This window comes from Barbatula barbatula (assembly GCF_947034865.1).
Source record: "Barbatula barbatula genome assembly, chromosome: 16".
NCBI lineage: Eukaryota > Metazoa > Chordata > Actinopteri > Cypriniformes > Nemacheilidae > Barbatula > Barbatula barbatula.
The window spans coordinates 8,735,871-8,763,836 of NC_136779.1; the positions used below are offsets into that span (position 1 = coordinate 8,735,871).

Here is a 27,966-nt window from a genome sequence, read left to right on the forward strand (position 1 = left end):
TATCTCATGGTTTTTCTGTGGCTATATGTCTTTTTTAGCGCTATTATTTAATCTTTAAGTGTAGACATCCAGAGCAGTTTATTCTTCCTCAAAGTTACATAGTATTGCTTAAAAAGTGTAAGATGTGTCTGAAGTGTGTGACCTCAGGGTTTTGCAGATGTGGCTGCTACATGCTCCTAAAGCACTTAGATACTTGGTAGAAGACTGTAGAAATCAATATTTTGGCCAAAGACAAACCCATTTAATGTTTTCTCTGTTGAGATAGTGGGTCAACATACATCCTGAAAGTTTTCTTATACTAACAGTGCAAAGTGAGATTGTAGTGTAGACCTTATAGGCAGGTATCGAATAGGGTCATTAATGTCATCTGACACAACGGGCACAGAGACGACATCCTGGGCAGCTCCATTAATCTTGCATGGCCTGATGCCGACTGTGCCAGTTTTCCTACTTTTGCCAAAGAACTGCACATCGATGACCAAATACAAGAGATACAATACAAGAATTCATACTGTAAATACCGTATGAAACAAATAAATCAGTTGTCTAGGGTTATAACTATTTGGTGCCTGGGTTTCTGTCTGTGCTTTGGACACTTGACTGGCTCTCTGCATTGCGCAAAGCTGATAAAGGGATTGAGAAATACACAGCAAGGATGTGATTGTGTTGCTACAGTGCAAGCCAGACATGCTTTTCACATTGTTAAAAAATAGGTAATTTGACAGAATTTTACCAAAAACTTTTTTCATTTATTTTTTTAATACAGTCAAAAACAGGAAAAACTATTTTTTTACAGTATATTTCTGGCACCCCAGCTGCTTTTATGGGATTTTATTACAGTCTATTTTTGAAATACGTGCCAAAACCGTCAAATTACATGAAAAGCAGAAAATATATGTATTTTTACAGGTAAAATTATTTTACGGAACATGTCTGGCGCCCTAGCTGGATTACAGGATTTTTATATAGCTCTGTTCCTACGATAGTTGTGGTTAAAGTGTGTCTAATATGTTTAGATTGTCTAAAATTTGCACATATTTAATCATGTCTTCTGTAAATTATTTGCTGCTCATTAGCTGCGAGATTAATTTCGTTATATACAAATATACTAGATAAATATGGCTACACTAGACATTCACACGGTAGTCATTCTTATTAGACAAACACTATTCATGACTTAGTAAATTGTTTTTTTTTGTCTTTACTGCCATCAACAGATGTTATTTATATCAAAGCATGACTCACTTGAACTCCACATTGTTCAGACTGATCTGTATTACATGGAGCTGTCATAGTTGAGCTGGCTCAATCATCACAGTTATTTATGATTTGGTGACATTTTCCCTTCTAGTATCTGGGAAACTCCTGTAAAATTATTTTCAACAAAATGTCAAAAGGAATAGACTAGAGGATTTGAGACTGGTTGTCTTTGGGCAGGCATCTGTGTGTTTTTATGCCGACTTTTCACTTTATATTGGAAAAATACAGTATAGTGAATCCTGTCTCTATGACACAATTTATGTTGTTGTTAATAAGCAATTTCTCTTTTTAAAATACAATACTCCCTCATTTAAACAAAACACGCATACAAGAAAATGTTTGACGATATTTTTTAAGAATGAGGATCGGCTCTCCTTAACCAAACCTAGCACTGGATAGTTTGGGAAGAACCAGTGTTTCTCAATCAGAGAGTAACTGTTCAGAAAACACAACATGTGATTGTTGACAATCTTATGACTTTGCTTTTTGGTGCCCTAGTTTCTCAAACCAGAATCTTTCCTTTTATAAAAACTTGAAGCGATTAGTTCCCACCATCAAAGAGTTAGAATTTGCTTATTAAAGGAATAGTTAACTCATAAATGCATACATTCACTAAAGCAATCTGGTATTGGTTCTTCACATTTACATTTATGCAATTGACAGATGCATTTATCCAAACCGACTTACATTGCATTGTTTTATGCATTTGTTTCTGAATATGTGCAATCCCCTGGGTTTGAACCCATGACATTGGCGTTGCTAGCGCCATGCTATAACCACTGAGCCAGAGGAAAGCATCTTGCATGTATACTGTAGTAAACAAATGCAATTGTTGTTCTAGTTGTATAGATTATTTGTAGTGTATCTTAATTGTATGATCAAAAAAACAGTGTTGGGTCTCAAAGGGATGAACCCAACGGTTGGGTTAAATTACTGTTGGGTTAAATAAAAAAATATATATATTTGAACCAACAATGGGTTAGAACCCAGTACGTTGAATCAACCAATTTAATGTATAACAGGTTGTGTTTGTCCCTTTTTGACCCAATGCCTTTTTTACAGTGTTTGGTAGTGTTGGTAAGATCTTGTTTTAAATGATAGAGGTAAGGGTGAATTAAATGACTTGGTGAAAGTGATAATTGCTTCCCATAATTGCTTTCCTGTATCTTCTTTCTAATGAAAATAAAGGCACTAGCATTCTTACCGTAGAACGGAATACATATTAACTCACCATGGCACTCCTGAATCTGTTTCAAACGCAATACATTCCAACAAGATTCATGCTGAGATTTTTTCTCTTATTGGGCAAGGGGTCTCATGACGCTGAACAGAGGGCCACAGTAAGATGATAAGTCTTGAGGAAGAAATGAAAAGTACAGTGTGCCCTTAAAGCGCATTACACCACATTTCAGAGCAAATACTTTCATAAATCTTCATATTCATTTTTACCTTCCTGAATAACAAAGCTGCCCTTTGTTAGTAGCTAATTCATGCGTTGTTTTCATGACCCATATTCATGCATTGGGCCTCAAATTACCTTCAAGTGTGCAACCTGCTTAATACTCCAATTGCAAACCAATAATACTCAAATCTATGTAGACACACACATCCTGTACCTCAGTTGAAGTCTGAGTTCTCGAGGAAAATCTGGGATTCAAAATCCCAAAGTGAGTATTGTTTCTGGGTGACTAATTTCAAATTAGCTTCCACTGGTTCAAAATATGCGAACGTTGTAAATGTAGTGTCAATTTATAGAAATGCAAAATATTAAAATTTGAAAATGAATTAGCATTTAAGTAGAAAGACATGACATAAAACTTGTTTGCTGGTTCCCTATGGAGCGATTTTAGTCTCATTAATTATTCATGCGTAAAACAAGATACACACATGCGTAAACAGTTTCGCATGCATAAAACCTAATTTACGTGCACATAGTATATATTTACGAAAAGCAATTCACGTGCGTAAAACAAAATTAAGCTTGAATATGATTGGCTAAAGAGTACGACAACCCTAGTGGAAGGGGTTGCGTCGACAGGAGAGTATCAAAAAACACACACGTCCAAGGCGATTCACACGTGTGTGACGATTTGCACATTCGTAAAACAAGACAAACGCGTCCATTTTAACTTTTCGAAAGTTATGTGCGCAGTTGTATGTTTGCGAAACGTAATTTGTGAGAAAATAGTTTTGTTTTACGCACGTGAATTGCTTTTCGTAAATGTAAATATATACTATGTGCACGTAAATTAGGTTTTATGCATGCGAAACTGTTTACGCATGTGTGTATCTTGTTTTACGCATGAATAATTAATGAGACTAAAATCGCTCCATAGGTTCCCCCCAACATATAAATTCTGTCATCAAATGCCCACTTTCTAGTTGTTCCAGATCTGCATATATTGATTTGTTCCGATGAACACAGAGAAAGATATTCGGAATAATGCTTGTAACCAAACCAAAGCACTTTTGACCATATACTATATTTTTCCTAGTTTAGTCAGTAGGCTCTAAGAACTGTTTGGTTAAATGCATTTTTCCAAATAAATCTATCTGTGTTCAACCAAACAAATACGTTTGGCAGACTTACATTACATTATCCTATACATGTGTTTCTAAGTATGTGCAATCCCCTGGGATCAAACCCTCAGCCTTGGCGTTGTAAACACCATGCTCCTACAACTGAGCTACAACTATCCTCTTCAAGATTTCCGGATTCTATAAATGTACATTATACACTTTACACTTTAACATGCCCCTCCCAAAACTATTCATAATTTAACCATGGCAACCACCGTTTTTTCCGTATTAAAACCATAGTCTGCCCAAAACAGGGATACTACACATATGTTTCCCCAGGGAACGGTCTCACAACATTTTATTCGTCAGCTCGCAACTGCACGCGCTTAAGCATGTGAGTGTGTCTGTGCTGCCTGGCTGCTAATGTAAGAAAACCGGATGTGTGTCTTGACAGAGCTGAGAACCGTCTGCGGTTTCTTTACGTTGAAATCCATGTTTGGCACATATGCGCATGTGGCTGATGCTGAGGGTCATTATGCAGGACTTAAGACAGTGATGTTGAGTTGCGTGTGGGATGTTGGAGGCATCACACACATGACATCCCTGCAGGCTCATTGGTGCCATTGACAAACTCATCTCACACGAGTTGGCCGCAGTTGACAACTCAACTCGGCGTCCCCTCTCTGAGCTCCTCTCATTCTGCGTGCGCCGTGCCTGCTGAGATGAACGCTTCGCGCTCGGTCAGCATGGAAGTACCCACTCAAGTCCCCAACGGTACCGCGGGAAGCGTGGAGACTGTAGCTCAGTGGAACAACAGCGCGGTGAGCGCGTACAAGCTGATGGATCTGCCGGCGCACGCGACCACGGTAAAATGATGACATTTATAATTGAAATATGTGACAATGGATGCGCGCGGATTTGGACATTCTATTAACGTTTAATGCGTCGCTGACAGTGAAACTCGCACTTCTATTCATTGCTAAATAAAGAGCGTGTCAGACCTATGACAGGTGAAGGATAATCACACACATTGACAAGAAAAAGTTAATGTGCTTTTGCGCGTAAATGGAGATGCGTGTGGATGTTGTGAAGCTCATTCTAGAGCAATTAACGGTACTGATGTCTATCCAAATGAACATGAAATAGTTGTCTATGTAAAAGAGATCTCATAGATAATCTCTGTAAAGTGTACTAGATGTTCAAATCGAGGTTGTCCATCGATGTCCTAATGGAACCATTCAGATTGGAACTGAAATGATTCCTCGTGCTAAAGAATCTGACGTACAATTCGTTTTACGCGATTAGTGCAAAGCTTAAACAGAACATAATACAGTAAATCACAGGTCATTTTTGATGTTCATTGAATGTTTTGGCAATTCCTGAGGAATTCTAGCTGCTAATAATTTTAAATGCGTCAAAACATAAGAAAAACTTTCTCTCGCCCTGAAGGAATTCACCTTTGGAAAGAAGGAATCAAATACTCTTTCTATGTAATATAGAAACCCAAAAGTAGGCTACAATAATACCAGAAGTTCACACCAGTGATAAGTTATTGCTGCATATTTCCTGTTTGGTGCGAATTGGACATGCATTAAATAAATACGCTCATTCTTATAAATTCTAATAAAAACATGTGGAAGGTGTGTTATGTCATTTCATCTCAGCTGCGATAAGTGACCTTTGATGATGATAATGACAAAAACAAAAACATAAGGATGTGAGATCCATAAGCAAAAATGTTCCAAAAGTCCCATTTATAGGAAACATTTAAAATAAAACGTTTAAAGGGTTCAAACTTTACACAAATGTCAAGCAGCTCAATCTGTAACCATTGACTAAAGCTGTACTGCCAGCTGCTAAACAACTCAGAATATAACAGATGACATGAATTCGGTTAAATAACCAGGCTTTAGCATAGGATGAGAGTAATCCAGACAAATTCTGTCATTAAGATTATATAGGTTATGCCGGGAATGAGTGTTATAACGTTTGACAAACAGATGGGGGCCCTATTCCTCTAATAAGTGTTCTTGTATTGCTCAAAAGTGCATTCATTTGGCCTGATTGAAGTGTCTGAACAGAATGAAGATATTTAGGCCTTTGTATGATATATTAATTTGAATCACATACATAGAGAAAGGAAAAAATGCATCAATGTATGATAAACATACAGTGTGCATACACACAGTACAGTTCCATATGTACATTTGAGACTTATTAACCACTACAATATTAACCTCTTTGTGCACAATATTAAATTGCCTTTTTTGTGCATCTAAATATTTTATGTTATTATCCCCGATTATGCATTTATTGCCAAGGGACTGATCCTAGAAAGGGAAGGTGAAAGGTCATGGTTGTAGACTACGAGATAAGTCATACAGGTTGTCAGTTAGACACTCGTTGTTTATCCGCAGCTAATATTTGACTTTCCTTGCCCATCAATCTGTGTAGTGATGCATGGGTGTCATAGAGCTACTTTCTTCAGGGGATCCAGTTTCCGGATCACAATAATCATCACATATTTATCAAATATAGCTTATTAACATTGAATTGAAATAAGTAAAAAATATTCTCCAGTGCAGAAGGGGGAGATAAAATGTTTGAGAATGGCAATGTGGTTTCTTAGATAAACTGTAAACCCGGATAAGTTGCCAACCCTCAAATGTTTTGAGTTTTAAAATTGTATTAATGACTTAAAATTTTTATTAATATCTCATGAAGTTAAGTAGGCAGAACTTAAAAAATGAGTACACCAAGATGTATGTTTACATTAATGAAATTAAATTCTCAAACTCCTTTTCACACATTTCTTAAATTTAAAATTTCATAATTTTAATTTGTGTTATGCAAACCCAAAATGAGCAAAAAGATATTGATCCCAGAACTGGCATCAGCAAAGTCATTACATTGGTTACGTTGCATATGCCTCCCACAACCTAAGCACATGCACAACTCTTCTGAACAATGGTCACAAAATTGAGAAATACGTCAAACTCTTCTAAATATCCGAGATATGTGAACATTAAACACTAACAAGTCTTTAACTTCACTGAAAAACACATAAAATAATCATATTTAAAAATTGACTCCTATATGAATTTTGATGCAAAGCGTGCTGGGAATTGGAAATTCTTCTGGACCAGTTGTGTTGACCTTACATCTTTAAATTAAGTAAATTGAACATGTTAATCAAAAATACTCAAAAGTAAAAATGAGTTTAAGGAACTTAAAATATTCAAGTTAGTAAAACTTTTTCATAAAATTAAGTTTAGATTACTTGATCAATTTGAGCATTTGGGGGGGGGTTAAGTGAAATGAATGGCAAAAATAGCCTGAAATGTTGCCTGAAATCACCCTGCATCACCCAGTCAAGCTTAAAGCTGTGTGCATGTTATCAGGTCTAAAAATTAGGTTGTCTATCGACACAAAAACCACCTACCCAGGACTTATGTGCTTAAACCGGGTCGGGGTTTGTAAAGAAATGGCATAATGGAGGTTTAAGAGTTTCTGGTTAATTCATAAGGCAGCCATGATCCTGTTTGGCTTTGATGAAAATCTTTCATTTTGGATTGAGGTAGGCTCATCTTTGCCTTCTGTTGAAAACCACTTGTACAAATTGATTTGTTAGCCACATTATATGGAATATGCATTTCTTACACTATTTCTTATATCTTTCGGGAAGGGAAAATATATTTATGAAATGTTTAGTAAACTCCTGGTATGAAGGTTTTCAATAACTTGATATAAGTTTTTTTTCAAAGTTTGCTTAGAGTATCAATATTTGCTTTAGTTTACGTACTTCATGTACACACTTCATGGCCAAAAATGTGTGGATGCCACCTTTTTCATTCTGGGCCCCTTAATTCCACCACTCTATTTAAGGGACAGCTCACCCCAAAATGAAAAATTTCCTCAAGTTGTTTCAAACCTGTATCCATTTAATTATTCCACTGAACACAAAATAATATTCGGAAGAATGTTAGTAACGAAACTGTTCTGGGGAACCATTGACTTCTATAAGAAAAAAACCTACTATGGCTGTCAATGGTCACACAGAATGGTTTGATTTGCTACATTATTCTAAATATATTTTACGTTCATCAGAACAAAGAAATGTATGCATATTTGAAACAAGACAAGGTTGAGTAAATGATGATAGAATTTACATTTTTGGGTGAACTATCCCTTTAATGCCAATTTTAAAATTAAAATGTTTAAGCCAGTATGGGTGTGATGTTTAGGAGTCTGTTTTGGCAATGTAGTATGCACATATGCATCTCCGGGTATTTACACAAAGAATAAAGTGGAAATTAAATATGAGAGAGCTCCTCGGTTCTTCAAGGCTACCAGAAATGAGTATTCCTCTATATTCTCTATATTTTAATTGATAATTCACATTATGGGTGGTTTTAAATGGTCGTGATGTTTCCCGTCTGTTTTGGGAAACTATAGTGACATGCCTCGAAGGGACGTGCAGCGAGGATCAGATCTGCTCTCTTTGAAAACCATTAAATCCCATAAATAGAATGAGAGAGAAAAGATATATAAAAGACAGCAAACAATTCACAATCCTATTTTAGCTTACCCTGACTTTCTGTGTGTTTAAAACTGGAATAAATATCCACAGTAATCTTCTGTGAATGGTGGACGTGCTTGATTCTTAACGGAAGCATCAATGATCTTCTCAATGGTCAATAGCTTTCACAGCATGAGTGCAATGGGGGAAAGTATTTCCTCCTGGTATTTCTCTTGCAATATCAGATGTCAACAGACATATGTCGGCAAGAATTTGTTGCCGTTTGACAGATTTTGCTTGATTTATAGTGTCACCTTCCTTCCCTCAAGGAAGTTTCTGCAGGAAATGTCAAAGGGTCTGAGGATTTGTTGGACGGGAGAGTAGTTAATCTCCTCAGTGAATCAACTGTCCTTTATCACAGTCTCTGACGGAGAAGTTTGAGGCTGGGATCTCCTATGAAATGTTCTTCTTCGCAGAGCTGGAAGCGGTCTGCTCACTCAAAATCAATTGTGTTTGTTTGCCTTTAACTAGACAGTTACTGTTTCTTTTAGCAAATAAGCAAAATTGTGAGACATCTTTGTCATCCACCGTAGTGTTTTCAAAAAGGAGTGGTGGAGTGAGCCCTTGGTTGAAATTCGCAATCTCACCAATAGATGCCTCTTAATTTCATACAACGGACCCTGGTAACAAATTAAAAGTTCACAATACTGCTTAAACAAAATGGCTAATGATATTTCTTATATTTAATAATAATTTCAGGAAAATTGAATCAAGAAATGGAAAGAACACTGTACTTACATGATTAAATAGGCTGTTGTCAAAGTTGTCACCGCGTGACTAACAATAATGATATGTGGCCAAAATAAAAATCACAAATTATAGAGAAGGACAGAGTAATATAAGCTATAAATGAATACCCCAGTGTTTCTATTTTATGTTGTCGGATTTTATACATGCTTTAGTTTTTTAATGTTTCAAGCTCCGTGTCCATTGTTTCCCGTTACACCCATGGATTATTTGCCCTTTTGGATAAATTCAACTTGAAAGCTTTGAAGCTTTAGAAACTTGTTGTGCATTGGTAACTGCCGCCCATCAAACAGCATCATTTCCATCTGCTGCAATGAACTAATGGTACAAATAAGCTCCTTGTGCTCTGGTGAAGTGTCATTTCCTCTAAGTCATCCATCTCTGCCTCTCTTCATCCCTGCCTGGATGTCTAAGTGATAGTGACATTTTAAGAACACTTCTGGTCTATATTTCGCCACACAATCATCTGTCTAAGTGGCAGAATTTTCTTCCTCACTGTCTTCCAAAGCCCTCATCAATAGAGCTAACAGACAAGCATTGTATTAACACTGACAGATGAGGATTTAACCAAATATCAGCGCTGTCCCTGTAGATTAGGGAAAATGAGAATTCAGAGCCACGTTTTGCATCGCACACAATATTGTCTAGTCTGTCACTGGACATTTGTTTCAGAGTGTTGGAATTTTATTCCCCACTGTAATTTGCTTTTTAGAGGCTTAGATGAATGTAAAACCAAGCCCTCATTGCATTATGTTAGAGAGAGTGCACATACTATCATCTATTATAAAAGTTTTAACAATTTCATTACTAACGTTTTCTGCTGAACTTTCTAGAAATCTTTTTCTAACGTTTTCACTATAAGTTTGGCGTTTAAATGGAACAGTTCACCCAAAAATGAAAGTTCTGTCATAATTTGTTCACCCTTAAATTGTTCCAGACCTGCATACATTTATTTGTTTGGTTGAACACAAAGAAAGATTTTTGAAAGAAAATTAGAAAGTAAGATTTATAGGGCACTATTCTCTTCCATTGTAGAAAGAATGAAAGTATTTTTTTTTGTTCTGTTGAACACAAAAGATGATATTTTGAAGAATTTAGGAAAACAAACTGTTCTGGGGCACCTTTGGCAACCATTTTATTGGTAGTCAATTTTGCCCCAGACATGTCAGATGATATTTTTCAAATATCTTTTTTTATATTTCAACAAAATAAAGAAATGTATATAGGTTTTGAAGAATGTAAGGTAGAGTAATTCCTGACAAAAATTAAATTGTAGGGTTATTATCCCTTTAATACAGTGATGTGAATAGTGCATTCTAGTAACAGTCAATGTCAGTTTGCCTTATAATAATTCACAATAAGTGATAAAAACATAAAAATGTTTGTCATGAAAACAAAAATGTAGGAAATGTAGGAAAAAATACATAAACCCTAAAAGCATAACATGGTAACACGAATACAGTTAGAATTTTTGATAACATTTAGTTGTATTGTATGCAACCCATTTTGGGATATTAAAATATGCAAATGAGCTGATCTTACTATGTTGATGACAAAATATAATGGGCAGGTATATAGGCCTATTTCCTAAAGACCCATTTCTAGAGCCCTGCACTCAAGCGAAAGTGAAGGCGGTAGATTCTGTACCTGGTTGTACAAAAATATAACTTCAATCATTAACAGTAACCTTTGCCCTGTGGATTATTTATAACGCTCAATAGATTACAATAAGTGGCAGACAATGGCCCTGTTGTAAATTACTTGCATGCTGTGGCGATCGTGGCCTCCTCTTCAGAGAAAACAGTAATGGGAAGCTCTGAAAAATATGTATGTAGCCCGTCATGTGTGTGCCGCATCATATCAAAATACGTGTTTGTCGCGTCATGTGAACCTACGTGCATCACGCATCATGTCAAAATACGTTCCTGCATCGAAAGGGTTTATGATAAAAGAGACGCTCGTGTTCTGAAGACACTGCGTTGACACTTAACTCTAATTACAAATGATACTAAGCCAGTAGCCTATCTAACAAAAGCAAGCGTCTCTCTAACATGAATTGATGCTAAAGTGATGGAGAATTGAGCAGCTGAATGTATTGGACTAATTGTCTCCTCTTAAGGTCTGAGTCTGAAACAAGGTCTAAAAATCAAAGACTGCCCATTCTTGTCATTCTAAAAGCTTGTATAAGTTCTCGCTTCCACACATCGATCCTTTTGAAGACAATAGCAAAATCCACAGTGTCTCTGCTCCCCAAAAGCAGCTCTACACATTACCGAGACGATATGAATATGTCTGTCTCAGTGCTACCTGAGTCAGTTTATATATAGTAAATGGAAATTTTTTAGGGTCCAGAGATTTAAGTGAATTATACAATAAATGGTCCCATGGTAAATGGTGATGCATATACAGTAACTAAGCCATTTAATAACTAATTCATACCTCTTGAATGTAAACATATTTTCCTTTAATCCCCATGCAGCAATGTTTTCTAACTGCCTACAGGTGGCAATGGTCCAGGAAACTCGGCACCTGTTTCCAACCGCAGATGTACCAGACCATGCCCATTACACCATTGGCTCTGTCATTCTGGCAGTAGGAATCACAGGCATGGTGGGCAACTTCTTGGTCATGTATGCTTTCTGCAAGTAAGTCTAGTGTAATGAGTTGATGATTCCAAGAATCAGAGAGGATGGCTCTATGTGCAGCATCAAAGTAATTTAATAAATCCATAAAAGGCATAACCCACAACTAAGACACATACAATATCCAACACAGGGGTATATATATATATATATATATATATATATATATATATATATATACCTGAAAAATTGCAATGAATCAATGAATAACTATGGCAACGGATGAGATGGGTGTGGTAAGTGATTAAAGTCCATGGTAACTAACAAGGGGGCGGAGCTAGACAGAAACAACAGGAAAGACAAGGCACACTACAACAAGGCAAACACAGACAGCACCATCACATAGATGCATCCAGTCATTCTTGTTTGATAATCTGAGGTATTGCACACAATATGAGTCACATAAAGTCAAAGTCAACAGGAACTGTGACAAAAACTGAGGTTTTCACATAAAACATATTTATGTACAAATATAACGGTTGTATTGCTTAAAAGTGAACACGAACATGTTTTCTTTGCAGTATTTGAGGTCTGAAAAAAATACAGAGCATTTTTTCTGTTATTTTGACCTGTTTCTCCGGTTTTCATCTACTTCCTTCCCTGCCCCACGTCTGCCTAATTTCTAACCCTTGTTATTTGCTTTTTTGAATGTGTTCTTGCAGGAGTCGGAGTCTGAGGACACCTGCCAACATGTTTATCATTAACCTGGCTGTCACCGATTTTCTGATGTGTGTAACTCAGACGCCAACCTTCTTCACCACCAGCATGCACAAGCGATGGATCTTCGGCGAGAAAGGTAATCCAGCTGTCAGCTCATCAGCCATGGGTGTCTGATCAAACCTCTTCTCCTTTCATCTTTTTAATGGTTCGGCTCGAGGCCTTCAGATGCTCATTCAGATGCTTTGAAAGAATGTGATGTCGGGGAAACTTGGAATGCTGGAAGTTGAAGCTGATCATGATCTAAAACGATAACCTGGTAGGATTGTGTAAATTTACACATTCACAATTTGAATAGAAAGGTTATAATGTAATAACAATATAACATAGTACAGATCTCTAAAATATCTTACAATAGTCCCTAGAAATGCATAACATTTCATGCTTCTAAATATGGGATATGTTGCATATTACTTCATATAATCGAATAAGAACTCTGTCAGGTTACTCGAGGGTACTTTGATCATTGATGAGCGTTTGTTTCGAACCTTTTAAGCACTTACAGTCTGTTCTTTGAAGTGAAGTAGTTTCTGCATGCTTGATGAAGTAGAAGGAACTCATATAAGATCTCTCTTGAGGTTTCTCGACTGCTTGTAAGATGTGTGCTTTACTTTCTCTCGAGCTGACTTTGAACAGCATCACTGTGCTGTGGGGCAATATTCTGAGCCGGCGTCACAGAAATGTGACATCAGATCCTACTCGCAGAAGAAGGATATACAGATTTTATACACACACACACACACATTCAGATTTATGATGAGATGAGGCAAATTTACACTGATCGGATGCCAACAAACTAATTTATTGTAAAATTATTGTAAAATAACAGTTTTTGTTGCAATTTGTCAGATCTTATCTAATGTTTTACAAATTGAGCTTCTGGGTATGATTCTGGACTTTAACATAACCTGCAATTTTATGTTTAGACAGAGATGGAATTTATGAGGCAAAAGTTGCAGATAGCAGCTTTAAATATGGCTTTAAAAATGTGTTAAAAGAAATATAAAAGAAATAAAAAAATTCTGTAAAAAATGAGTGATGCAGGATAGAAAACATTAGTAGCTCAGTAAAAAAAACAATAGAAGTCAATGAAACTTCAACATTCCGATTAAAATACAAATGTGTGTGTCAATGTTAAATTATAAGATGTCAGGCTTTGACAAGCTTTCTCTGTCTGTAATCATCTCTCATAGACTTAACATTGTTTAAAAAATTTGAGAATTTGCACATCCGTCATGTTATTAATATCCTGCCCATGGTGTTGCTGTAATGTCTTGTTACTTCTCTCTCTTTCCACAGGCTGTGAGTTATATGCATTCTGCGGTGCTCTGTTTGGCATCTGCTCGATGATCACACTCATGATTATCGCAGTGGATCGATACATTGTGATCACTCGCCCTCTGGCTTCCATCGGCGTTATGTCGCGCAAACGCGCCCTGGTCATACTCGCTGCTGCGTGGCTTTACTCAATGGGCTGGAGTCTTCCTCCTTTCTTCGGATGGAGTGAGTGAAGCACCCACATGCTCACAAGCACAAACAGCAGCCCGTAATTGAATTTTCTCTTCTCGTTCAGGTGCATATGTTCCTGAGGGTCTGCTGACTTCATGTTCGTGGGACTACATGACCTTCAGTCCATCTGTACGCGCCTACACCATGTTGCTCTTTATCTTTGTGTTCTTCATTCCCCTCTTTGTCATCATCTACTGCTACATCTTCATCTTCCGGGCCATCCGTAATACCAACAGGTGACTCTAATGACGCTTTTCCACTGCACGGTATGGTATGATACAGCTCACTATTGGGGGGTTTTCCACTGTATACAGTACCTAGTACCTAGTAGATTTCCCAAAGTCTCTGGTATTTTAGCAGTATTTGTTTTGCTGCCATCGATATGCTTCATTACTCCTTTGTTGTGCGTCTGTTTATGTTGCGTTCACAATGATGCTACTGCAGTAGACGCAGAGCAACCATGACGATAAGTTTATAATCCCCACCCACTTTGAAGCGGGTACTTAACTGCTGTGGAAAAGCAAAGTGAGCTGAAGTTAAATGAGCTGTTCCGAGCAGAGTCGCAGTAAATCTTAGCGCCATACGTTTCATTGACCGTTACATGGATAGCTCGAAATAATTGTTTTTTATTTTAAGATCACAAAACGGTCTTACAACAATTCCTACTTAAGTTAGTTTTTTTGAGCTTGGGAGCTTTGATGAATCTTGAGAGAGTAAACACAGAGGATACTGCAATGTTTTCTGTGGAGGAAATTATGTCAGTCTTAAAAAAGGGATTGATTTTAGATTGTAAAGGACAGTGTCGAAACAGCACCAAAGACATAGAGCAATCAACTCTGTTTGTTGACTTTGTGAACTGATGCATGTGTTTTCCGTGTGATGGGGATTACAGAGCTGTGGGAAAAATCAATGGAGAAGGAGGATCCAAAGACTCGATCAAGAAATTCCACCGGATGAAGAATGAATGGAAGATGGCAAAGATAGCACTCATAGTCATCATGCTGTATGTCATCTCCTGGTCTCCTTACTCCTGTGTAGCACTCACCGCTTTTGCAGGGTGAGAATGAACACATCCTTTCCATGATCCATTTCTAAATTGATATTTGTGTTAGTGGTGTGGTACATATTTATGTTTGGTCAAGTATTTACTTCTGTTCTGTTATATTGGACATCAAAACAAATTGTTTTTCGAAACGGAGATTTTTACATCACATGAAAGCTGAATAAAAAGCTTTCAATTGATGTACGATGTGTACAGATAGGACGATGTTTGGCTGAGATACAACTATTTCAAAATCTGGTATCTGAGGGAGCAAAAATATAAAATATTGAGAAAATCGACTTTAAAGTTATCCAAATTAAGCATAACATATTACTCACAAAAAAAAAAGATTTGATATATTAACAGTAGGCAATTTAAAAGATATCTTCATAGAACATGATTTTGAAATATAATTTTGGACCATACTATGTATTTTTGGCTATTACTAAAAATGTTCCCGTGCTACTTAAGACTGGTTTTGTGGTCCAGGGTCACATTTTAGGAGGCATGAACTAGAAAAAAGAACAAAAATCAATGATAACAGCATCCAATTATCTTAATCTGTCTATTGTGGCGTTTTATGTGAAAAGCAGATGTCTTCCTTTCTTTAAAGCCTTAATGGAGTACCTCAGAGATGACATATTTTGACAAACAGAGATGACAAACAACTTTTTAGCACTTCTGGTTCCATCACCACAAAGTCAATGTTTTTTTTTTTATCTCACAAATAATTCAACAAGGGCACAAATCTCAAAAAATGTGGATGGGCATTCATTCACTGAGGAATTACTTACCAGGGAAAACGTCTTTAATAAAGTTTAAAAAAGTTGTCGGCGGCTTGGTGGTGGTCAGAGCCATTGGGCCTCATTTGTGAAACGAGCGTGAGACCGAAAACTGGGCGTACAGTCGTTTCCACGCAAAACTTGGCATTTATCAATATGGACGTTAGCAGTTACGACGATCAAATCTCGCGACAGGTCTCGCTTCGTGTACGCAAGTTTTAAAATATCTTAAAGGTTTGTGTATGCTTTACCCTTTTTACTGAAAAGGAGTAATTCGTGAAAGATTCGTGGTTTTTCTTTCAAATAGATTGCAATGCGATTTCTTTTTTTCATTACATTTATAAAGTATTTTCTTTTCTAGCCTAATTATACGATCATTTAATTGTTTGAAATTATAAGGTTAACGGTGCTTTGATGTAAAAAAACATCCATCCAAATATCAAATTCTTTTTTTAAATAAAACCTATTTACAAGATGAAAGCTTCTTTGTTTGACAAATATGCATTTTAATGTAAAAAAGAAAACACGCATGCTTTGATGGTTTTTTATTTGTGCGATGTTTGATGGGACACGCTCTGGGTCACTCACAGCTCGAGCTTGCCTGGCTTTGTGTGGCAGGCTCCAGGCCGTTTTGTGGGGGCTGAAGACCGCCGGTCCTGCCTCTGACAGATATGAAAGAGAAATAAATAAAATGAAGCAAACATAAAACTGTGTGCTTGATTTAAGCAGCCTGAAATGCAAGATTAGCAGCTTTAGATTTTAAACCTTTATCCTGGTTAGAAATATTTGTCTGCCCCTTCCGCCACAAACGTTTTTTTCACCTAAATGAAAAAAAAAACATTTACACATTATTCTATAATTGCACCACAAAAATGATCAGTCATTTATATCTACATCCGTTATTAAATTAATGCAACTTTTTCAAGCCTGAAATCGAATAATTAGTTTTCAATTTAAATGCATTATACAACCAAAGTAATTTAAAGCAACAACAATACTTTCAGTGTAAAAATAAAAGTGAAACAATAAAATAAAATATTAGCAGTCATATTTACAAAACATAAATATCCAATAAAATATACAAACCTCAGCTGGAGTTTGGTTCACTACACCAATGCTGTTGACCGCAGCAGTGATCTCTTTCCAAACAGTTTTTACTTCCTTTGATTCTGCTTTAAGGTTAAACTTAAATTTATAAATTGGAAAACGGATTACTTTTCTCCATGTCGCAAAATCTAGGGGCGAGGCGTCTACACCCTGACTTTATAGGGGCGTGATATTAAAATTGCGACCGATTTCAGCTAGATTTGGCAAAATAACAATTAAAAGTTAAAATACACACAGTGAAATACACATGAATCAAGAAAGCCAAACTACAAAATAACATTCAAACTCAAAATAAATCGGCTAGGAGCAGAGGCGTCCTGTAGAGAGAGTGGGCTAACGCACACACTAATGTGCAAAAGAATAGCCACACCACTCAAGATCACACCAAAGGCACAGCAATAGTGACACAGCAACCTTCAATATGATTTCAAGCCCACCTCCGGACACACTCAGCTCCTGCAACAAAGAAGAAACACATTAAACCTCAAAAGACAAACAATGAAACAAAACAAACACAAACCACTTCCAAAGGACTACAGAAGAGGTTAACAAAGAAACCAAAATAACAGACCAATCCCACAGTCACCACTCAGGTCACAATTTCACTACCTGACCAGTTCTGTCCTTAAGATACGTACTCACAGCCACCGATTGTATTGAGGCTTCAAAACTAACAAATGTTATGTTAATTTGTAAAACTTGTACACAAAACATGTAAACATCAGAAACCTTTGTTAATCAGAGAGCTTATTTTTTATGGGAAAAATCCAGGGGCTTTCGGTCGAGGGAACCAGTGGAAAAAGTGTTCTGGGTTGGCCTAAAACACAATCTCTGTGGTACTCAGTAAAGCTGAAATAATTACATTTTACAGAATATTACGACTTTTTGAAATATAGTAAGAAATCGCCAAAATTACAAACCCGATTCCAAAGAAGTTGGGACACTTTACAAATTGTGAATAAAAACAGAAGGCAATGTGGAAGTTTCAAATTTCCTTATTTTATTCAGAATACAACATAGATGAGATATTAAATGTATAAACTGAGAAATTTTATCATTTTAAGTAAAAAATAAGTTGATTTAAAATTTCATGGCATCAACACATTTCAAAAAAGTTGGGACAAGGCCATGTTTACCACTGTGTGGCATCCTCTCTTTTTATAACAGTCTGCAAACGTCTGGGGACTGAGGAGACAAGTTGCTCAAGTTTAAGAACAGGAATGTTGTCCCATTCTTGTCTAATACAGGCTTCTAGTTGCTTAACTGTCTTAAGTCTTCTTTGTCGCATCTTACTCTTTATGATGCGCCAAATGTTTTTTATGGGTGAAAGATCTGGACTGCAGGCTGGCTATTTCAGTACCCGGATCCTTCTTCTACGCAGCCATGATGTTGTAATTGATGCAGTATGTGGTCTGGCATTGTCATGTTGGAAAATGCAAGGTCTTCCCTGAAAGAGACGACATCTGGATGAGAGCATATGTTGTTTCTAGAACTTGGAAATACCTTTCAGCATTGATGGTGCCTTTCCAGATGTGTAAACTGCCCATGCCACACGCACTCATGCAACCCCATACCATCAGAGATGAAGGCTTCTGAACTGAGTGCTGATAACAACTTGGGTTGTCCTTGTCCTCTTTAGTCCGGATGACATGGTATCCCAGTTTCAAATTTTGCACAGTTTCCACTTTGCCACAGTCCCTTTTAAATGAGCCTTAGCCCAGAGAAAATGCCTGCGCTTCTGGATCATGTTTAGATATGGCTTCTTTTTGGACCTATAGAGTTTTAGCTGGCAACGGCGAATTGCACGGTGGATTGTGTTCACCGACTTTGTTCTCTGGAAGTATTCCTGAGCCCATGTTGTGATTTCCATTACAGTAGCATTCCTGTATGTGATGCAGTGCCGTCTAAGGGCCTGAAGATCACAGGCATCCAGTATGGTTTTCTGGCCTTGACCCTTACGCACAGTGATTGTTCCAGATTCTCTGAATATTTGGATGATATTGGCACTGTAGATTATTATAACTTCAAACTCTTTGTGTTTTTTCTCTGAGAAACTCCTTTCTGATATTGCTCCACTATTTTTTGCCGCAGCATTGAGGAATTGGTGATCTTGACTTTTGAGCGACACTGCCACTCTGAGAGGCTCTTTTTATACCCAATCATGTTGCCAATTGACCTAATAAATTGCAAATTGGTCCTCCAGCTGTTCCTTATATGTACATTTAACTTTTCTGGCCTCTTATTGCTACCTGTCCCAACTTTTTGGGAATGTGTAGCTCTCATGCAATCCAAAATGAGCCAATATTTGGCATGACATTTCAAAATCTCTCACTTTCAACATTTGGTATGTTATCTATATTCTATTGTGAATAAAATATAAATTCATGAGATTTTTAAATTATTCCATTCCTTTTTTATTCACAATTTGTACAGTGTCCCAACTTTTTTGGAATCGGGTTTGTACAGAAAAAGACAGCAGAACAACATGAAAAACATTTTAGGTGAAAAAACTGTCACGGTATTTTGAAAATGTTATTTATTTGTTAGGTTGAAGTGAGACTAACAATAATCAAAGACTCTGAATTGGTATAATTGTTTTTGTAAATATTCTTACAGTCCTGCTGTGCAAAGCATCCATGCACCCCCATAGACAGAAAACATGTCACGTCTTTACATTGTCAAAAGAAGTCTGATAAAACGTAGCGCATTAATTTTAATGATCACTTTATTGTACTTGCTGTTATGTTTTTACTCATTCACTTGCCTTTTTGTAATCGAATTAAGTTTGGTCTGAGCCGTGATGTGTTGTCATGCCAGGTTAAGTGATACAAAGCATTGTCTAATGTCTACATGCTCCTACTTTTTCCAAAGCTACGCTGACATGCTCACGCCTTACATGAACTCTGTACCTGCCGTGATCGCAAAGGCGTCCGCCATCCACAACCCCATAATCTACGCCATCACTCATCCAAAATACAGGTATGCAGGGGCTTGTGCTGTTTTACAGACTAATTGGGCTCTTCAAGGTTCTATTGTTGAGTGCTGAGCGTAAATTGTCCTGTATAGTGGAAAGCAAAACATAAAAATAAAAGACAATAACCAGCAACTCCGGTTCCTTCAGACTTCCAATACAAAGACTTGTCAAGTGAAATGAAAGATGGTTTCTCAAGTAATACATGCTGGATGCTTCAAGGCCAGGCAGACTCACAGTGATTGGCAGCATTGTGTGTGCCAAACACAAATATACCTTGAGATGACAGAGTGTCAGAAAAAAAAGTTTATTAATGGGCTCCACCTCAACTGAAACTTTAGTTTTGTTACATTTTACTGTATATGATGATTTTTTAATCGTTTTGCCCCCATGTTTTGATTATATAGAACATTGTTGTACTGTGCCTTCATTCTTTTGGGTCATGTCAGGCCAGGGATGTGCCACGCAAGATTCCTAACACATATTGAAGCACCTTTAAGGTCATAATCTGCGCTCTATCCTTATAGCCTCTATTCAGTGCAACGGCACAAGTAGGCATCATTCATTAGTCATTGATCTTTTCTATTAACAAATAGATTTTTAACAATAAAGTGTAGATTCAGTCTGCATCTCTAAGGTTAAATAATTTCTATATTTGCATGTTTTTTAATATAACATTTTAATATAACTTCAAATACTGTATGTGGTTATTCCTTGACTGTAAGTTAGCAGTCATCCATTATAGACATCTTCATTCGAAAAGAAATGAAGGTTTATTAGGAAAACATTTTCTCCATAAAATGTACTTCAACAAGAGCACCTTTTTCATCGCAGCTTCAAAAGTGGGTGTTGTCTAGATTTTTTTAAATACTTTAAACCATGAATACACAGCCTGCACAACCTCCTTATTACGTAGTCACATTGGAAAGGTCACACGTGATGAAGATTTCAAAAGATGTAAACATCCTGTATGACATCCTCACTATATGGTGAAATGTTAAATGAGCATTCTGTAAATTTTTCCTAAATAAAAGTTTTGCACATAGTTATACACAATAATGTTATTTCAACACAGTTGTAAAATATATCCAATTCGTCATGTAATATATCTCGTTTAAATGAATGTATTTCAAATATATCCATTTTAATTTTTTGGTTTGACTTTGTTAGCTAAAAGGCCATTGCTTTCCATATGTTGAAAGATATTACCCAAACTTTGCATATTGTTCCCCACAGAGCCGTGCAAAGAACTTTTGGCATAAACTGAAAAAGTATAGCTACTAATAAAGTGTGAGCCTTGAATGGACTGTATGTTGCATGAAAGCGTCTTGTATAAATATATGCCAAGGATAACCAACCACCAGTAGTCTGTATTTATTCATATCAAGCACTGTTCATTTACTTATTGTCTATAATAGTGTTGACATTGTGCTTAACATGCGCCCGCTCTTTATTTCCATATAATATCCTTTTCTCAATTTCTCATTCTCAGGTCTGCGATCGCAAGGTACATACCATGTCTGGGAGTCCTGCTTTGCGTGCCTCATAGAGACCGATTCAGCAGCAGTAGCTTTATGTCAACACGGCGTTCCACAGTGACCAGCCATTCCTCTGAGACCAGCAACAACCTGCAGCGTGCTGGGAAAGCACGGCTGTCATCAGTGTCCGACAGCGAGTCGGTACGAACACACTGCGCATACAGTGTGCAAGTACAGAGGCACTGTTTCACAAGTTAAATTCTTAGCGTTGGCTCAAGGGGGGCACTAAAGCAAGCATTTGTGTAAACAGAAGTTACAAATAATCACTATAGTGACTCTTGTGTATTTGGATTACAGGGCTGGACGGATACAGAGATGGACCTCTCCAGTGGATGTTCCCTTCCTGCTAGTCGTCAGGTGTCGTGTGAGAGCCGAAAAGACTTTTCGGACATGAAGCACAGCAGCTCTCTAAGGCTGACGGTCAAGAGCAGAGACTCTGGTGTCTTAGACAAAACATCAGCCCAGAGCCTCATTGAGCCGGGACTAAACCGTACGTGTGCTTACATCAGCGTAAGTAAGACTCCAGGTTCATGTCATTAATCACACGCTGTCCAGCTCATCCGAATGTTTAGGTGATTTATTAAATAAGGAAGCCCACATTCATCTTTAGAGAGGAGACAACTCCATCGCATTTAAAAATGCTTGGACATTTTATTTCCATCCATCAAATTGTGGAGACAGCTCGATCTCTTGGTTTCTCCCAGTATATTTGTATGACAAATCAAAGAGTTTTATCACTTCTTTTGACTGCACATTCACAAAGTTGTGCAATAAAAACATTTTCTTTGATCCAATCATAGGTCTCCAGAAAACATCCCAAAAACTGAAGTACTGAAACTAAACTGCAATATACAATCTTAAAAATAAAGGCGATTAAGGTTCTTCACAGCGATGCCATAAAATATATATATATATTTTTTAAAAGAACCATTTAGTTAAACCTGATTATGATCTGAAGAACTTCTTTTCACCACAAAGAACCTTTTATGTAACAGAAAGGTTCTTTGGATGTTAACGGTTCTTAACATAACCATTTAGACAAAAAAGTTTATTCTATGGCACCGTGAAGCACCTTTATTTTTAAGAGTGTAGATAAAAACATCACATGACTGTGCATGTTAGTGACTATTGGTTAAGTACAAATAGACATATTATAATGTTGTAAGAAATGGATAGATGCCATATTTCTAAACTCCATTAAATTAGTAAATTATTCAAGTTTAATAAATGCCATGCCTTATTAAAAAATATATGTTTGCAAGTTTTACCAACCGTCTGAGAAACCTCAGGGGAAAAATAATGTAGAGGCATTTTTAAAGTTAAATTAAATATTGTGGGAGATTTTCATTACTTTCACAAGCTTTTTCCATCACTTCAAGGTCAACACATAACTGTCATTAACTGTTACTTCAACTCATCACAAATACAATTCTCATAGATTTTACAAATGTATTTCTTCAAACCCTAACCTAAGTGATAGATACTTGGCAACAGGTTCTTAAGATTCTTAAGGTGTCCCACATGACAAAATACTGTGGTACACTATAGTATTTAATGTAGTAAAATGCTTAGATGCTTAAGTATATTGTTTTTGTTGTCTTAAAGTCCAAGTGTATGAAATTTAGCAGCATCTAGTGGTGAGGTTTTCAAATTGCAACCAATGGCCCACACCTCCGCTCACCCTTTCCTTTTAAAGCACTACAGTGGCTGACACAGACAAAGACATTGTCATCTTCGTTGCTGAGGGAGATAACGTATTTATGAAATACTCTATGTAGAGCAGTTTGTCCGTTTATGGCTACTGTAGAAACAACATGGTGAATTTCATGTAATGGGAGCCGCTGTGTATGTACAGAAATAGCTCATTCTAAGGTTATAAAAACATAACGCTTCATTATATGAGATCTTTATACACCTCTGAAGATATAGTTATGTATATTATATTGCATTTCTGTCAATAGAGCCCTCAACAAATTACACACAAAACAGTTTTTAGTTAGTTGAGTTAATAGAAGTTATAAAAATAAGTCGAAATTGCTGAACTTATGAAATGTAAAGACAAAGTACATAAATACTTTGTATTATAGACTTTTATCTAGTCAGTCTTTACTGCACTTGTGATTGTACAAAATTACGGATAGTACACAGACACACACTCCCTTAATGGATTGAGACAAATCCTGTTTTTCCACGCTTCATTTGCCACTCTAATTTTTCAGAAACGATTAATAGTCTAACCGTGTTTTTTACTGAAGTTTCCAATCACAGTAGCTCAGTAGAGCCTTACACCAGCAAAGTTATGGGTTCAAATCCTATGGAATGCATAAACATCAGATCCTATATATATCAGCTGTAGCTTGAATGCACCGTAAATCGCTTTAGATGAAAGCCTAATGCTTAAAACCGATGAACCAGTGGAGCAAGCAGAAGATGTGGATGTAATGGTGCGGGTCAGTGAGCGGGACGTGACTTTAAAGATTGAACCCGAATAGGGGTCTGTCACAGTGAGATTAAGACTGCTTGAATTCTCTGCTTAAATCTGCTGATTTAAAGAGATAATCCGGCCAAACAGCGGTTTATCCCAGGTCATCACGCTCAAGAGGGATGCCATTAGTGTGTCCACTGGGTGGCACTTTCTGGTGGTGGGCATGCCACCTTTCTATACTGGTTTAACTCAACATGGAGAAATAAAAAATTGACTGTGTACTCATATACGTTTGTCAATTGGACAGCCTAGATATACACTTTATTACTGAGAATTTATTTTTAAAGTGCAACTGTATACATTTTTTTATTAGTTTATTATACCATGTAGTGTGTTTCACCCTTTCTTGGGTTTTTCGTTTTTCCCCTGTAAAGCTGCTTTGGAACAATGCAAATTGTGAAAAGCGCTATATAAATAAAATAAAATTGAAATTGAATTGAATTATTATTATTTTATTTATTACATTTTATTTCCCCGTTCTCTCTTCCAGATGGTGAACGACAGAGATGAGATGTCAGATTCTGAAGTCAGCCTGTCCAGTTGTCTGTTGTCTTCTGTAAGTGCACAATTATTGTCATGATATAATATTGTCACTAAACAATTGTTTTGACCAAAAATAATTCACGATGTTATCGCGGTATTTATACAAATTTTTAATTATTAGTGTTATTAATTAAATAATTAAACAAATAAATAACCCGTGAAATTTACATTTAATTTGTACAGAGTTAGAGAGAGAGAGAGTTTGCCCTCTCGTAATCGTAGCTTAATGCTTTACACAATATTAATAATCATGTTTTTTTATATCAAAGGCCACACATTCAATAATATCACAAATTATTCAGCTGTTTAAAGCTATTATGGTGAGACCCCTCACTGAAATATTAACTTTTCCTATTATTTCCATATTCTTTGGAACCTAAACACAATAATGAAGGACGTGTACGGATGTGCATTTTTTGTATGCAAACCATTTTTAGATTACTAAATCTATTTGAGATCGATTTCCTTCTCTTTTCTTAAGCCCAATATAGTCTCAGAGAATGCTGAGAATAATCGACTGTCATCCCTGATCCCTTCCATCATCGTAACATCAGAATCCAGTCCGGCTCTTCTCTCAGCGGGGCGCATCGGCTGCACCTCCATACAGCACACAGGTGGTTCGGCGAAGGCAGCTTCTGTCACTGTGGAACCTCCAGGGATTGACTGAACACAAGCTACATTACTGCTGACTTTACCACTACTGTATACTTCAGGACACACTCTGACTTTACAATCCTTCCTCCTTTTTCCTGTTCTTTTTACACATGGCTGCAACTATGCCACCTGAAGTTAAGCCGTGTAGTGTTATTGTTGTAGGTTTGGCTGGGCTTAGGTGGAAGCTCAGGCCACTGGATGAACAGGGTTTGCGGTAAAGAAAGCCGGGTGGGGTCCTAACCTTTCAGTGGTGTGGAGGTGATCCTCTCATATTTCTGCAGATACCTGTGCATTTTTTTAATTCTGTCATCATTTACTCACCCATTTCAACTTTCTGGCGCAGAACATAAAAGAAGATATGTTGAAGAATGTTGTTAACTGGCACCCATTCACTTGCATTGGTTTTGTGTCCATACAAAAGGGAATAGGTGCCGGTGCTTTTCGGAAACCAACTTTCTTCAAAATATCTTCTGTTGTGTTTTGCTTTTTGTATAAAATATATTGTAGGCCTATATTTTAAGGTATTTCAAAAATTCTGCCCTATATGGCTGTGGTTGGACACACAGATCAACCCCAAAATAATGTCATTGATCGACCCAGTGTTGCTGTGTCAGGCCGGGATGATCTTATAAGTGCAATGTTAAAAGTGCCACTGATTCACTGTGTTTGGGTCATTCAATGGAAACTCTTTCTGTCTCTAGCCTTTTCAGAATGATCACACTTGAAAAACACGTTCGGGTTATACATTTCTTTATTTTAAAATGAAACTATATGTTATTTAAACAATTACAACTTCTTGAGCCATCAATGTGGCAATATTTGTAATGTAAATTATACAGAATTCCAAGCAGCACAAAGTGCTCAGCCCCTCAAACGTGTACAGAGGCAAAGTGCTTTATTTTGAGGTCAAAATACGTTTTTAAACCGTTTAAAATAGTATAATGTATGCATAACTATCAAATATATGATGTAAATAGTGGTCTCGTGGAGTTGTAACAAAAATCTTCTGTAGCTCTTTGTTTGAAATAAAAAGCACACTGATGACATAACTTAACATCCTATTTCCAGAAGATGTGTGAAGAAAGGCCCATGGTTAGTCCACTGTTTCTTTTCATTTATCAGAAATGTTCTCATTTTACTCATGATTTCAAAAACTTTTAGTCGAAATCAGGTAATCTAGTTTAAATGTTAGAAAAAGAAATCATTTTTAAGATATCTTGCCATACCAAAAGTGGATGTTTCTGTAGAATGACCTGTTTACATGTTTCAGGGGAATCAAGCTACAAATTACTATTTTACAGTTGTCTCTGCATAACCTGAAATAGAAATAAGTATTACACACCTTATGTTAATATTAAACAGGTGTTGCCACCAACATCCTCCAAGCATGTTGATCCTCTGACAATTCATTGCTGCTGATCGAGCACACGGTTTCAGTTTGTAAGTCATTTCTTAAGCACTGGATGGCAGATATATTTATTCTTTAAAGGCAGATTTGCCTTTCTAGTGGATTTTGGAGATGTTTTAGTAGGATTAGAGGAGAACGCTTTTAACAAGATTAGTTTTTGGGATTGTGCTCAGTCATTTCACTAACTGTATCTTTCCAATTCCATTGCTTTTATTGCCTGCTGTGTCCATAAAGTTACAAACAGGCTCTCACGTAATGGTCCCCAAAGACAATAACCGTCTCTATTTCTTCTTTTGCCTTATGTTGTAATTAAACTAGTTTTTTTATCTTTCATGATCTTCTGAGAGCTGCTTGCTCTTTCATTTGCTCAACTGGTGAAGCATACAGTAACAAGAGTTGCACTAAGTTCTTAGGTTCAAATCTGAGGAGCACACAATCTGGTTAAAAAGCATGTTACATACAAAGTTATGTACATCACAGCGTATAAGATACTATATATCCTCGCTGTCCTTCTGAAACCTTGGATGACCAAATTTGCTTTTTAAATGGATAAATAATGTTTTGTGACAAACATAACTAATGGCAAAACAATACAAATCCCGAAATACGGACATACAAGGTTTCAGCAGTGATACAATCTTAAAAATAAAGGGGCTTCACAATGCCATAGAAGAACCTTTTTTGTCTAAATAGTTCCATAAAGAAAGTATAACATCTGAAGAACCTTTCTGTTTCGCAAAAGTTTCCTTGTGGTCCTTCAGATTATAAAAAGGTAAGAACGAGATGGTTCTTCAAAGAACGTTTTGAATTGTTCTTTGTGGAATCAAAACAGATTCTTCTAAGGGATTGAGACTTTTTAGCACCATAAAATTGACGACTGTATGTTACGACTGTTTTAATATAAAGTGCTCTGTTCTGCAGTAAAAGATCTGTGCTCATGAGGTTTCTGGGCATTAGCTTGAGAGTTTTGGAAGTCTAACACTCACAAAGCTAAAGCAAATAGTCTACATCACCCTTCACTTTGTGTTGGTTTATCTGTAATCCTTGTTTAATGCTACTGTGTTTGCTTCCCTGCTGTTCTTCATGTACAAGTTGGATGGTCTCAAACGCATAAAAAGCCCTTTTAGTCTATTTTGTAATGAGTGTGTATTTGAAAATGACTTATTGTATGATGTTTCTGAGTGATAATAAACATAAATAATAATAAATAGTAAATATACAAATTCTAATGAGTATTGTTAATTATGCTTGTATTTAAAATTGGTATTTATTTATTAATTGACAATTTTAAACTGTGCATTGTTAAACACGTTTTTGTGTTCTTTTAATGTTTTGTGTAAAATGTTATATTACGTTAATAATGTAGCCTATGTCTAATAAATTCTGATGTCAAAAATCGTAATAAAAAAGAATATCACGTGATTTTTACTACTTCTATACTTAATTTTAATTTTAATAGATT

General features: G+C 36.6%; 1 protein-coding gene across 2 annotated transcripts; it reads left to right on the forward strand.

Moving 5' to 3' along the window:
• Positions 1-4,346: 4,346 nt before the first annotated feature.
• On the forward strand, positions 4,347-27,925 carry opn4b (opsin 4b). Of its 2 annotated transcripts, XM_079475826.1 has the most exons (11): positions 4,347-4,646; positions 11,609-11,751; positions 12,411-12,544; positions 13,765-13,968; positions 14,039-14,210; positions 14,867-15,031; positions 19,777-19,884; positions 21,369-21,555; positions 21,712-21,924; positions 24,390-24,455; positions 24,924-27,925. In XM_079475826.1, exons 1-11 carry the CDS (start codon positions 4,503-4,505, stop codon positions 25,107-25,109), a joined length of 1,722 nt encoding a protein of 573 aa, XP_079331952.1. In that variant the 5' UTR covers positions 4,347-4,502; the 3' UTR covers positions 25,110-27,925. The 2 variants fall into 2 exon arrangements, with proteins under 2 accessions (XP_079331952.1, XP_079331953.1); XM_079475827.1 differs by lacking the exons at positions 4,347-4,646; positions 11,609-11,751 and adding an exon at positions 12,022-12,127.
• The last annotated feature ends 41 nt before the right edge of the window (positions 27,926-27,966 follow it).